Here is a 15,229-nt window from a genome sequence, read left to right as displayed (position 1 = left end):
TATAGATTTATAATTCAGTGTAACAGTAGTATTTAACACAAGATAAACTTAAATAGCTTAATAATATATCAATATATCACGACGTGTGTTTAAATGTTTTAATTTACGCCCCCCTCCTCTTGACGTTTGTTCTTAATGGTACAGTCCAACACGGAACGAGCTTGCAAACGTCTGAAGCACGCGCACCGTTTGATTCAAGGAGGTCCTTGAAAAACAAATCCTTGAAAACAAGGTTTTTTAAAAGTATATTAATTAACACTGCATCCCGACACGGAGTCTCATAACCAAGAGGTAATTATTATTATCAGCCGGAGCGTTAAACTGTTTAAAAAATCAAGTTACGTCAAGTTTTGTGTCTCTAACCGTCAGTTAGCTTCAGTCTGTAGCTCAAACACAGACTTTATTTAAAACATAAACTTTATTTAAAACATAAACATGTTTCATGTTGCTCACAGGCTTTAAAAACTATGTAATTTAAACTGCAGAATCATATATGTCGTTAATAATATTATTATATTCGCCACACTTTAAAACAGGGGTCCTAATAACTGACAGTCTTCACTAAAATATGCAATAATAAGCTACTTTTGACAAAAAACATAAATTATTATCAATCATAAACACATACTGGCTAAAAACCCAGTAAATAAATAGGTTAATATGGTGAAATTAATTAAATAATTACACATGTGGGGCTTCCTGTTCTGTTTATCTGTTGTCCAAGTGTTGTGGAGAAATTGCTGAAAGTCAAAATGTCAACGATGAGGTCAGGAGGGAAGAAAGTGTCCCTCTGATGTCTTATGCTGTATTATTTATTGACGCTTGGCCAAGGAGAGAATTAGAGACACTCTTCAAAGTTCATCAGAAGTGCCTCAGTCGAACTCATCCTGGTGGATCGACTTTAAACCCCCAAGATAACACCACAAATACAATACACCCAGAATTAGTCAAAGGTTTTTATTCATGCAGGTGTTATTGTCGGCATATTCTAGTCTGGAGACACAGATGTCTGTTTACGCAGATTGGGACGTCAACAACAAGCTATCTATTATGTCTAAAGGCAGCAACAGGTCTCTTTGACCCTGGACACCACAGTGTTGCACCTACTGTTCCCAACCAAAGCCAAACAACTAATACTGAGGACCTCAAGGCCCACACGTGACCTTGTGTAACCTAAGGATAGAAAATATTTATTTTATTTATTGTATTTACAGTTGAATGAGTGATGCTGACTGTGAGTTATGAGAATACAATATTGCATTTGTGTCCGCTGAATATAATGCCAGCTAAATAAGAAAAACACTGTGCACTACTTACAGCCTCATATTTAATGTTAAATGAGATTTTTCTTTTAAAAGGACAAAAATGCAAATGCAAAATTTCAAATTCACAAACAGTGGGCTGCCCTGTCCTTGTGTAATAGGTCTTAAAATCTTGAATTTATTTAGCCTATTTGTCGTCTGAGACCGTGGAACTGACTCGAATGACTCGTAAGATCCGGATCTGTGACTCCATAAAAGGATCCGAGTAACATACATATTAAAGTTAGCTCGCCTTGCACCAAAATAACTCGAATACAAGCCCTCCTAATGCAGCTGTACACCGCCTAGTTTAATATGTGAGTATGTTAGTTATTGTTATGCTAAATTCACTGGTTCATTGTGCGTTCATATATCGATATGACCTTCATCTAAAGTTTGCCCTTATAGTATTTAGTGTTGATTATGTCTCAAATAAACAAACTTATTTGTGTGTTTTATGTTTGCCGAATTAAAGGGGGACAGATATAGTTCAGTAAAAACCCTCTAAACATGTGCAGACAAATAAAATATCTAATATAAATAAGAAATAAAACTGCAAATAAATTTAGTAACTGTTTATGACTAAAATAACTAGACAAGAATGGCTGTTTTTGTCTCATCTAGCTAATTAATGCACTGACAAATAAAAGCACTTCATCATATTAATGCAACATCCAATGTAGGTAGATATATTAAAGGAACGGCTACCGTATTATAACGTTTCTGACATACGTCAGCTCAAGCTGATGCATAATTTCATTCAGTGTTCGCTGATTTATTTAGCAGACGTTGCTCTTTTTACAGCGATTAACATAATTTGAGTGATCATACCTATTTTCTTGTTTTACAGTGTAAGCGCTGACTTTACTGGGACGCACATCATGCAGGAGGACTCGAGCCGCAGTCCCAGTTACACGGTAACATGCGAGGACTACGTTCATGTGGTTGAGTTCAGTCCTTTCAGCTCCGGTACCGCTGCTTCTCTCCTGGCCTATGGTGGAAACCAGTATGTCGTAGTGGGCACCTGCTTATTCCAGGTTAGAGACTCGGCTTCACACAAACCGGTTTACCAACAGTATCGCCAAGTGTATTATTTCCTGAACACACACTTGTTCCCGCAGGAGGAGGACATGGAGATTGAGGGAGTTGAATTCAATGTTCTTCGAGCTTTCCACCATGAGTTGCGTGTTGACGCCCTGGCCTGGAGCCCTGAGTCCCGGCTGGACAGGATACCCAATATCAGGTACTGCTGCTTTATTTTCATTTGGTCTGGTTCCCACTGAGTTACACAGCGCAGGGCGGCATTGTAGTATCTGGGCCTCTGACTGCAAACTGCATGAAGCTGAAATGTGTATACATGAACTGACAGCATCAAAAATGGACAGCATGTGAGTGACGCCACACACACAGTAACAATCTAAATAGATTAATAGCACTACAGGTAAGAGGGAAAATGTGTTTTGTATTGGGTGAACTGACCTATTAAAGCTACACTGCGTAGAAATCTCACTGTGGTAAATATGGACAGCTGTACTCGAGTATTTGTTCTGATTACATTACTTATGATCAAAAACAACACAAGACATAGCAGCCAGCTAATACTACTCACTAGTCCAGCAGCAGACAGCCCAGCTCGGCGACAGTTCCAGATTTACTCTTGTCCGGCGGCTTCTTGCTCGCTCGCTCTCTCCTTTTCTCTTCTTAGCTTCCTCTGCCATTATACCCATAGAGGCTGCTGAGCCTGGTTACTTGCCCCAGCTCCTGTTCTGGCACGACAGCGACTCCACATTCACCTATAAACCCCCTCTTCTTCTTCTTCTTCTTCCCGGTGGTACAAACACTAACTTCCCCCAGTGCTCTGAGCTCACAGTGCGGGCAAACTGAGCTAACATGAGCTAACAGCAACTACAGTTAGTGCCGTAAGGCGTTCCGTACTTCTTGCACATGAACCACGTACTGTTAGCATCTTATTTGAGAGATGCAATTTCTATTTTTTTCCCCACATACACACATGAGTTGGGGATTCAGTGTTATGTTTGATGGACTGTCTACCAGCTAAGCCATCGATCTATCATGTGAAGTGTGTTGACACATTTGCTAAGTCAGTTTAAATAATGACCTTATTAGCACAGCAGGCTGTTTTTTTATTAATATTTTTTAAGTTTTAAGGTGTTCATGATGGGACATCTGCAGCTCTTTGTTATGCATTGTAACATTGTAACAGGATTAGGAAGCCGTGCTTCACTCCCACATCAGAAACCTGACATCTTTAAACACAACAGGATGATTATTCACAAACACTCCTCTTGTGACCAAGAACAAGAGGCAGTTTGTAGAGAAAGCACAGCAGCCCGCGCTGTGTGAAAGTAGTCATAACCGCCTCTCACTGTCACACTGCAGCTGCCAGGATGTGAGCCAAGTTATTTCAGGTGGTCTTGGACAGGAGGGAAGTAAACCTAACTGTAGATTGTTAGAAAGCAAGAGTTTTCCTCCTAATTGGAGTGGTGGATGGGAAGGTTTCGCGGTCCCCCCGGAGGTGTTTAAGCTTTCTGTAATTGAAAAGGAAAGGCAGCGATAATTCCTGGCCTTCTGTGGTTTACTCCACAGGGTCCTCGAGCCAGCCCCGTGACGTGCGCACATGTTATTGCGCTGATGACTACCCACTCAGGTTCCATCCCTCCCTTCGATCTGCACGTAGCCGTGCCTTCCAGGAAAAGTACAACATTCTCACGGGCTTGCCTCAAGCAGGGGCCCAGAGAGAGAGCGAGAGAGTGTGAGAGAGTGAGAGGGGGATGGAGGGGTGAAGAAGAAGAAGAAGAAGAAAGGGGGCTGCCACCATCCACCACAGCAGCTTGTAACACCACGCAGAACGACTGGCTGCCACCAAATACGCTGATTTTACGGTCTTTACTAGAAAGAAGCACATGTAGAACAACTCGCTGAAGGTAAACAGACCTCTATTAAAGAGTGTTCGAGTAATCAAAGTTCAGACACGCTGCTACCCAAGGTCGACACCCAGGTCGACTTAGCATCAGTGAATTCTATGCCTTGCTGATGCAGCTTGTTCGAAAAATAAATATATCAATATGATATAATATATTAAAGTTTGTCGTGGCATGGCTGATTGTAAGAAAACAAGCCCCCCTCTTGACAGCTTTATTTCATTACATTGTGGTCACTGGTAGCAACTAGAGAATCGCAGTCATTCCCGGGGCAGATTTGTTCAGCGTACAATGGAAAAACAAGCTAACGAGGAGTAAAGAGGAGCTGTTGTGGAAAGAGAAATGTTACATCTGCTATTTGGACGTGTTTTGGTCTGAAGAAAGTTCATGTGGAACGACGGCAGAGACTTTCTGTCCAAACAGAGGTGAAACCTAACACAATATTGTATGAAATTATGTAGCTTAAAGTCCCTGTGAAGTCAAAATTGATGTTTTTAGCACTTATACTTCAGTATTTGGCCCAGCAATGACAAAAAAAAGTAGTTTTTTGGGTATTCTTCATGGTATTTTATCTGATGACTCATCCTGTACTCAGTGATTTTGAGGGTTGCTACGTGCATCTATGGCCGGGCCTCACTAATTACTGTACAAAAGCACAACTTTATAACTTTATACAGTTAATTACTGTACAAAAGCACAACTTTATAACTTTATACAGTGGTTTTGGTGATTTTATACAGAATATATTTGCTGCTTTTCCCTCTGCTGCTATGTGAATCTGCCGTTAGCAGGCAACAGAACCGGGCTCAGTAAAACCGGACCGGGTTTGAGACACAACAGACAATAATGCTACACTACCAAGGTGATTTACAGACTTTATGATGGAAAGATTGCTAAGTAGCGAACCGAACTGACTCAGCCCCGAGATGCCAGGAGCCAAACTTTACCAAGAAGACCACCTCTATAGGATACTGTACTCCCCACCACACTGGCCATGACTATTTGAAGCCAGTACAGAAACTGCAGTTCCTCAAACGTCCACTTGAGGCTGGCTCCAGAAGTGAGTCAGTCTCCATAAGTCCCCATGTTCAAATGTCCAACTTCACAGCAGAAATAAACATGTTTACAGCCTGGTACAAAAAACAGTTTTGGTCTCTGTAGCTAATTTCCCCGTTCATGAAAACTGTACTGAGGGTGAATTTATATACAACTCACCTGTTCAGATTATATTGAGGCTTAAAGTTATGAATAATTAACAGAGTTGACGCTTTGATTGACAGGTAGGTGTTGTTATAGATAGCTTGTTTGAGCAACCAGGTGTCAGGTCCACCGATGATCCACATCTTTCCTGATTTTTAGATTAGCCGGGAGGCAGAAGAGGCAAGACTGGCAGGATGGTGGCGGTCAGCGCCCTTCAGAAACCTGTGGGTGACGTCACGCATTTGCTGTCCATTCTTTATGCTCAGTCAGTGGTCCGGTCTTTATGCTAAGATAACGGCTGCTGGCTGCAGCTCATGGGACAATAACAGAAAGTGCCAGGTTTTAGAGTTCAAGTTCAACATTTTAAAGTTCTCCTGTCTCTGTTGAGGTGATATCACATCGGAAAGGATAAACTCTTGTCTGTCTGTGCTCAAACGTACCGGAGAACGATAAAGAAACTGGCTCTGACATTAAAGCAAAAGAAGCAGAATGTGTTCCATGCTTTCCTCCAAAGTACAGCACTAATGTGGGGTTAGAGGGCCTTTCCTAATATAATCTAATCTACTGTAGCAGTAATACCCTGAAGCATGTTAAGGGTGTTTGTAGTGACATCATGCCAAATCCATCTGTGCCTGCGACTGCAAATGTGTGAACCGCTTGTCTGTTTATTCTGGTGATATGTGTGTGTTTTTCTTGTCATAAGTGAGTTAGTGTAATTGTGTGAATAATTGCAGGCGCTGGTGTATACTACGACTGATTAGAGGGGAAAGTCCTCTGCCTGGCTCTGCGTAGGTTTTTGAACAGAGACATGCGTGAATGGCGTGAGGGATCTTGTTTTTCTGCCTGTTTATCTTAGCTTGCAATTAGAATCTCCCTGGCAGCGTTTGTACTGATCGCCGTCCAAGTTTTTACCACACACACACACACACACACACACTGACACTCTCATCCAGAGGTGTCAGTCCGGGCGGCTGCAGGCTTGTACTGCAGAAGGAGATGTCGTCTGTCATCGGGTCTGTACAGTCTGACTCTCGTATTGATGTTCTCTCTTTGTTTATTAGTGCGCCTGATTTTCAGATTGCTACGGCTTATTCTACCCACCGATAATATGAAGAATGGACGGCGTATCCGTGACGTCACCCACAGGTTTCTGAAGAGTTGTGAAGCTCAGTGTGGTGGCTCTGACTATCTTTTAAAATGATCTAAAAATCGGCAAAAATGTGGATCATCGGCGGACCTGTTTGCTCAAATAAGTCACCTAACTGTCCTTCAACGCGTCCATGCTCTTAATTATACATAACTTTAAGCCTTAAAGGTCCAGTGTGTAGGATTTAGTGCCACCTAGCAGTAAAGCTGCAGATTGCAACCAACTGAATACTCTCCTACACCTCCTCAACCTCTCCTTCTTAGCATGTCGGAAAAACTCTGGCTGTGAAATTCACATAAAAAAAACAAAAGTCCATATCTAGATCAGTGGTTTGTCTGTAGATCTAAAGGGCTCATTTTAATAACACAATGATTCATATTATACATTAATGAATATTATATTCCATTCCTGTGTGGTCTGTTAACACCGCTGCTTCAGGCACACCCAACATTTTCTATTTTTTATGTCCTGTCTTTCGTTTTTTTGCAGATTTTGCACGGCCGCCGCCGACAGAAAGCTTCGCCTGTTGACTTCTGACCTTCAGGACAGACACGAAGTCAAGGTAGTGCAACAGCTGGAGCACGTTGGCCTCAAACTGCGCTTGTATCAGCCGGCATCAGACTTTCTTAACTCATCCCTGACGTTTGGTACTTGGCGATAGAGGAAACGTAGACGCACACAGTGTTGATATTTGTTTGTTTGTCACGTGTTTGCTGTTTTTTTTTGTTTACATATTTTCTTTCTGTGCTGTCGCCTAGGTGATGGAGGGCCACACCAGCTACATTAACCATTTGGTGTTCGAGCCCACGGAGGGGAAACAAATTGCTTCCGTCAGTGATGACCACACTTGCAGGTCCAAACCGTTTTATTTCCATGTGTTGGTGTGTGTGTGTGTGTGTGTGTGTGTGTGTGTGTGTGTGTGTTCCCAGCTTCTGATTTTCAGTTCTGTTCTCTGTTAATGGTGCAGAAAGTCCTGACTGTGTTTCCACAGTGAAACATGATGCTAAGCACAACATGCTCCGGTGTGACTGTGCGTAAGCACAGAGCTGCTCTGTAGCTTTTCTAGCTAATTGGTTAAATATGGAAATCCAATTAGCTGCAGAAAGATTTTCCTCTCTAAGGGGGACCTATAACAAGGTCCCCAAATTTTCCTTTTCAATTAATGCAAGAGGAGGGGAAAAAGTGTGTCGGTAGCCAGGGTCACCTCAGGGACACACGCCCCCCCCTTCTACATCAGCAGGCTGGTTCTCCTGCAATATGCAAGCCTGTGCTGCAGCACTGGGCCCGGTTCTTACATCTGTAAAGGTTATAAATACTTTAGTAATTTTGATACTTGAAGCAGAAGTCGGAGGCAGGTGACGACCGGCTAATGATTAATATGCCGAATCTTTCAGTCAATGAAAAGGGTTAGAAAATAGTGGAAAACGTGCGTCACAGTTTCCCAAAAAGTCCAAAGTGACATCTGCAAACAGGCCAAAACCTGCTGGGAATGAACAGCATACCTAAAAACTGAATCAACTCACTGATTTAAATAGAAATCCTTAAGTTCATACTCACTTATATTTGAATTTATTACGGTATGGCGATGAGTAACATATCTATAACTCAATATATAATGATGTAAATGTTATCAAAGGTTAATGAACATTAAATGAAACATCCAGCTTCAGCTACACAACCTAAACATTGGCGTTGAGTTTGAATGAAGGAAACAAAACACATTGTTTGAAATCATTGTAGCCTAATCATAAATAATGGTAGCATTCACAGGCAGGAAGCCATGGTTCACCGGCTGGACTTTATAGTGTCTTAGAATAGTATCTTAGAGCTGATAACTGGTTTAAACACTGACAGTCACCGGTTTGATGGTCGTCCTTGTCCTGCCACATCAGGCTGTTTGAGATCGAGTTGAATGAGTCTCCCCTCCCCTCTAAACTCCCATCCACTCCCCTCTTCCCCTGCCTCCCTTGACCAGCCAGAGAAAACAGGAGTGCGCTCCATCTGCTGAAAGATTTAAATTCTGTCATGTTGAGAAAATATGGGACGCGGGAGGAAGACAGAGGCGGAACAAGGGATAGATCAAGTTAACAGGAGAGGACCTTCAGTCGGCCCACACAAACTGAGCCCCGATACGAGAGGAGGAAACCGGGAGGGAGGGGAAGTGTATGCCGACATGTATAGGCTCATGACCTCTCCATCACTCTGTTAGGTTTGGCAGCGTTGCCTCTACTATAAGTTTGCTTAGCTTTGTCATCGCTGTCCCCTGCAGTTGTGGGAACTCTTGCCGTTGCCAAGATGCAACCTGACGCTGCAGCATCTAGGTGGGGAACCGGACTCCACTCCTTCACGGGAGTTTACATTCGGTTCATGTAGTCTAAGCAGCTCGTGGTATCAGTATAGACAGGAGAGGTAGGTTTGTGGGAAAATGTGCCCCCTAGAGATCATAAGGGCGCACTGCAGGATCCTGATGGGATTTGGGGTTGAATGAGTTCACAGATGAACTCTGGATAATGCACACCTGCTCCTGCTGCTGCTGCGTTATGTATAGTTTAAAGCATTTTGACCTGTTCTCAGTGATAATCCGTTAGCTTTTCTCAATCTCTTACGTTGTGTAAGGGATACAAATTACAACAGCTTGAAAACTCATCCTAACCTACCTTCTGTCTCCAACTCTTTTTTGACTGACGTACAGCCAGATGAGCTATAATACCTCTTCATTAACACCACGCGTCTTGTTCTAAATATGGATAGATTATAAGATGTTATTTAACAAGCGGTTTATAAAGCAGTTGTCAGGGCGGACAGATTTGACATTGCTTTCAGAGCATATATATATCCATTACTTTTGCTAACATTTCCGTCAGCCATATACATATTGATATACTTTTAGCAAATATATTTAAATAGTTCACCCGGTACTTTGAAAGGTGTCAATCTGTACTGTCAGTTTCAAATCCCCTTACATTACTTTCAACTCAAGTTGATTAATTTAACCATTTATCCATTGCTTTCAGCTAAGGCTATTTAATTTTAAACTGTTTGTCCTTTCTATTTAGCTATTTCAACCATTTATCCATTGCTTTTAGTTACAATTATCTGTTAACGTTATCATCTAATTAACGTTACCCATGTTAGCTGTTAAGCTATTACTTTTAGCTGTCCTTTTTTAAACTGTTTACTTATATAACTAACTAGTTAACTAGTTTCCACACACTTTTTAACCACAAGTAACCCTGACGTTATTTAATTCAACCATTTATCCATTGCTTTTAGTTGGCGTGATCGATTTCAGCCATTAGCCTTTACTTTTAGCCAACGTTGTCCATGTTAGCTGTCCTTTTTAAACTGTAATATAACTAACCAGCTAACTAGCTTTCACACACAAACACAAGTAACCCTAACATTATTTAATTTAATTCAACCATTTATCCATTACTTTTGGCTAATCTATTTCAGCTGTTGAGTTATTACAGCTGGGGGTGGCTGTGGCTCGGAGGCAGAGCAGGTTGTCCACCAATCAGATGATCAGCAGTTCAACCCCCGGCTCCTCCAGTCTGCATGTCGAAGTGTCCTTGGGCAAGATACTGAACCCAAAATTCTTCTTAATTCTTCTTTATAATCAAATAATAATAAAAAGCTAATCCACAAGGCAACTATAGAAGTACAAGTTGGAAATCACTGTTCAATCCTACAAGCCAAGCTTGTACTTTTTTATTTCTATACATTTATCTTTACGAGGCGTTGCAAGGGGATCCCTGAACTCGCCAGATGTATGGGTCAAATGTCTCAACAGTAAAAGTATGAGATTTTTTTAAACAGATAGTCTGTCGAAATCAATCAAAGTCAAATGTTGAGCAGATCCTGTTGAAATAGGTGCTGATCCAGACGTTGCCCACTTCAACCAGGGCGATCCTGCGAGGCACTGTGATGGGATTATATTATCCGACTCTTCCAGTTCTCTCCCTCCAGTCACCTTCGATTATTTACCCTGCTCTCTACAATAAATCAGATCACACATCGCTAACGGCATTTCCCGTTTCCTCCACTTATGGGAAACATTGACAAACCGTAATTCTCTCTGGCCACGCTGTTTTTTTCACTTAGATAACACAATACAGGACTTCAGATGTTCTTTTCAACTCTGTTGCACATGGAAGCAAAGTGTTATTGCTCGATGTAGTGTTATGCAATTACACAGTGTTTTATCAGAGGCGTGTTTTCGTGTCTCATGTCTTTCACCTCCTTTGGAAAAGGTTATGTTTTTTTGGGGAGCCGGTGCTCTCCATTTGAAGGGCAGAGTGGTTGACCACAGTTTGGCCGTTGGTGGTGTAGCGTGCAATTGAGCTCTGCTTGGCTAGTGGTCTGAAAGAATAGGGTTTAGTCGTTGTTTTCCTGGTGTGGTCTGGGGGTTTTTCTCTTTTTTTTTCATCCCAGCCTCACTCATGCTCCACAGTGGAGATGCTGGCTGAGTCTGCACATGGGCAAAGGAAAGAAACCCAGAGTTTCAACAGGGCTCTATCCTGCTGCAGGGGAGATGAGGCAGGAAAAGTTGAGTGTTTACTGAGGTCTTCATCTGAGACGGGGCATATCCTCCCCTACACCGCACCACTGAGGACATCAATCTCTCCAACAACACACTTGACATTTAGATGGTCTTTGGAGGTACTTTTTGGGCTTTATTAGATGATGTCTTCTGCATGACCTCATCAGTCAGTGCCTTCCCATGCTTCACAAGCGTTTGTTTTATGTTCCCAGAAACACTTGCAGTCACCACCACCACCCCTACGTCCCCATTCCCACCTTTTCTTCTAGTTCAGGGATCGTTCAGATGTGGTTAACCATAGATCCAGGTCTCAGGACCCGCAGTTCTCTCCATTCAAGTGATCCGTGGTGTTTCGCAGCTGCTTTTGCTATCATTGGTCTTATTTAGCTTCAAGAATCTACTCCTATTTGAATGAAGATTGGTCAATAATAATCCTTACACGAGCTTTGATTCTTGGGTTTTGCGTTTTCTTCCTCGCTGTTTTGATTTGCACAAAATAGGATGCTGTTCAACTTCTCTCTGCTGCTCTTCCTCAACTGACGTGCCGCCCACAGCGAAACATTTGCTGTAATGTGAGTGGAGCGTAACGCCGACTCAGGCGAGGGTGATGTCCTCCCCCCCACCACCACCACCACCACCACTACCACCACCCCCCTGCCCCTGCTATCATAGCTCAATGTAATGTGAGGCTGGCGTTTTCCCTGAAAGACGAGTCCAGCATAAGTCTGTCTGTCTTCACAGCTCAGGGCCCAGATCTGAGAAACGAGCCCTTTTTCCCAGGAAAACTCATGAAGACCCTGTACATCACAAGCAGGAGTTAGATAAATTAGGAGCAAACGTGAACTTGGATGAAAACATGTCGTCTATCATTGCCTACATCATGTGCCATAAGAGCCTAAAAGTGTGTTGTACCGAACCACAACATTTATCGGAAAAGTTGAGTTTGAAACAACTAAATACAGTTTAGGTACGTCAACGAGGACTTGGACAATGAACTATACAGTACAAGTCAAAATTTTGGACACATTTGCTTGTTTTTCTTTATTTTTGTTACTTTCTTCATTGTAGATTAACACTGAAGACATCAAAACTATGAAATAACACACATGCATGTATGTGGCAGACAAAAAAAGTGTAAACAAAGCAAAATATGTTTTATATTTTAGGTAGACACCTTTTTATGGAGTTCCAATATATGATGGAGCACTTGTTGACTGATTTGCCTTCACTCTGTGGTCCAGTTCATCCAAAACCATCTCAACTGGGTTAAGCTTGGGTGATTATAAAGTCCAGGTCATGTGACGCAGCACTACATCGCTTTTCTTCTTGGTCAGATATCCCTTACATAGATTGGAGATGTGTTTTTGGGTCACTGTCCAAACAAATGATGCTCCCACTAAGCGCAAAAGATATGGGCTGACATGCCACTGAAGAATGCCATGGTTGCCATTCTGGCTTGAATTTTGAATAAACAGTGTCACTAGCAAAGCACCTCCATGTCATCCTCCAAGCTTCAGGATGGGAACAACACATGTAGATAACATCTGCTCTCTGCGTCGCAAGTCTGAAATTTGGACTCCATCAGACCAAAGTGTAGTTCTCTTCTTCTTCTTGGTCTCCCTCCAAAAAAAAATTCCACTAATTAATCTGCAATGAAGAAAGTAACAAAGAAAAAACATTGAAACTTTTACTGTACGTCAACGAGGACCTTGGACTTGTGTTCCCTTAAGCTGTGTGGACGTCAAACTATATATCATTTAGTTTATTTAGAAATAAACCTTGGGAAGGTGAATTCTTTCAGGTATTATGTAAGCAGGGATGGTTGAAATACCAATGCTATTCTTGGAACTGCTCTAAAACCCCATCTTTGTTGCTAATTAGAGGTTTATGTTTTGGATTTAAGAGCCAAGAGCGGTTCACATATCAAGTTGAATCAATCCACAACATTACTAATGAGAACTGATTAAAAGAACTGTGTTTACTACCCCCTTCACAAATAACCTGAGAACTATATGGGACTTATAAAAGGTTTTGCAGATAAAATGTTAGTACCGGTATACTAAAAGCAAACCAGGTCATAAAAGGTATCACTCATCATTTGTGTTTTATTGGTGCTTATTTTAATACTTGTCTTAATTCATCTTACCCTTAAAAAACAGGGTATGGGACCTGGATGGAAATGAAAGCACTACTCTCAGACTTCGCTCTCCTGGCATCAGTGTGTGCTGGCACCCAGAAGAAGCCTTTAAGGTAGGTCGGGTTTGTTTCAGCTACATGCTCATATTCTGAGGTCAAACTCTTAAATTAGTTGATATGAGGTCAAGTGAACTGGGAAAACTTAAACTGCCAAGCCAAGTGGTCATTAGAGGATCGGCCAGGTGATTTGGCCATTATGGTTGAGTTTTCATAGCTGGGCATTATGGAGCCCATTAACTTCCTTCTTGGTGGGAAGGTTGGAGCGCCTTAATTGCCCTCCTGTGCTTCTGACTTTATTCAGCCATCCTTATTGCTATCCAACAAACCTGATAATTTCGTGACTGGTAAAATGAGCGCAATTAGGGGTCTGCCCAACCATAAAACAGAAATTATGCTATAAATTTTTGTGTCATGAAACATTGTCTAGTAGATGGATGTCCTAAAGGCAGAAGTATGATCAAAAGAAGACTGTCTGTCTGAAGGGAAAAAGTGTTTATAACTATTGAGCTTGAGAGAAATTCAAGCCCTGCAGCCAGGCATCACATCAATCGCTTGAAGAAGACGTGATTGTCCATTTCGGAAAGTTTTAGACATAGTTGGACAAAGGCCTTCGAAGGGTTTAGCCTTTTTTGTTTGACAAGCTCTTGGGTTCGCGTCCTAAGAGAACGAGTAGGTATTGGAAATGGATGGCAATAGTCCAATAGTAAGATACACGGATGGACCGAGAATGAGGTGGCCCTTCCAATTTCCTGCAAGTGTTTGAGGAAGTTGAGAAGGTTCGTAAATCTGATCAGACCCAGTGAGGTCCAGAGCCCCCTTGAAGGGTCCTCAGATGCCACCTCCACAGCCCAACATGGCCATAGTCCTGTTTATTTCCAGCCTATTTACCAAACCCAGTTCAGTTGCACCTTCTGTTTTAATCCATGGTTAATAGTAAGATACATAGTTTAAAGGATCCATCTGTCCTCTCCAGTTAATGGTCGCAGAGAAGAAAGGAACGATTCGCTTCTACGACCTGGTGACCCAGCAGGCCATTCTCTCATTGGACTGTGGTCAGTCACCACTAATGTCTGCTGACTGGTGCCTCACCAACACGATCAAAGTTGGCGCTGTGGCAGGCAACGACTGGCTCATCTGGGATATAACTCGCTCCAGGTGAGTACGGGGAATGTGGGTAATGTACTGATGTTACAGGATGATGATGAAATTAAACCTTGTTTTTGTTCTTTGCAGTTACCCACAGGAGAAAAGACCAGCCCACATAGATAAAGCACGTTTATTCAAGTGAGAACAACTATATTTTCACCTGTTTTTAACTGACTTTCACCTCTGAATGACGCCAACAACCCCACTTCATGAGTCAGCAGGTTTTGTAGACATAGATGAAACATTTTCATATGGATTTGTGTTGATTTTCATCAGTTTTTAATGTAAAACACTAGTAAACTCCCAAATAAACCATTTTTTGATTTAGTTGAATCGTATAATGACATTTAAAGAGACGCTTTCGTCCTCAGGTGGTCTCGAGCCAATGAAAACCTCTTTGCCACCACCGGATGTCCAGGAAAGATCTCTAGTCAGTTACTTATCCACCATCTTGGCCACCCACAGGTCAGTATGATGCTTTTCATAGTACCTAGATTATCGTTTTAATGTTCTTTACAGCTCCAGTGTCATATCACATACTGATGTCGTTACAGCCGGTGATGATTGGATCCGCCACAGTGGGATCCGGCCTCAGCTGGCACCGGACGCTCCCGCTCTGTGTGATTGGTGGCGACAGGAAACTTTGCTTCTGGATGACTGAAATGTAGACATCTGTACAGCACTTTTCATGATGGATAACTAGATCCCTCTGTTTCTATTCTAGTAAATGTTCAATAAAATATTTTTCTGAGTA

At 42.0% G+C, this 15,229-nt stretch overlaps 1 protein-coding gene across 1 annotated transcript; it reads left to right on the top strand.

Moving 5' to 3' along the window:
• The first annotated feature begins 142 nt into the window (after positions 1 to 142).
• On the top strand, positions 143 to 15,229 carry nup37 (nucleoporin 37). The gene is made up of 10 exons (XM_019276858.2): positions 143 to 291; positions 2,152 to 2,338; positions 2,423 to 2,544; positions 7,080 to 7,152; positions 7,349 to 7,443; positions 13,293 to 13,383; positions 14,303 to 14,484; positions 14,563 to 14,613; positions 14,847 to 14,940; positions 15,030 to 15,229. Exons 2-10 carry the CDS (start codon positions 2,183 to 2,185, stop codon positions 15,141 to 15,143), a joined length of 978 nt encoding a protein of 325 aa, XP_019132403.2. The 5' UTR covers positions 143 to 291; positions 2,152 to 2,182; the 3' UTR covers positions 15,144 to 15,229.

This window comes from Larimichthys crocea, chromosome XX, assembly GCF_000972845.2.
Source record: "Larimichthys crocea isolate SSNF chromosome XX, L_crocea_2.0, whole genome shotgun sequence".
NCBI lineage: Eukaryota > Metazoa > Chordata > Actinopteri > Sciaenidae > Larimichthys > Larimichthys crocea.
This window is presented reverse-complemented; position numbering and strand designations above follow the sequence as displayed.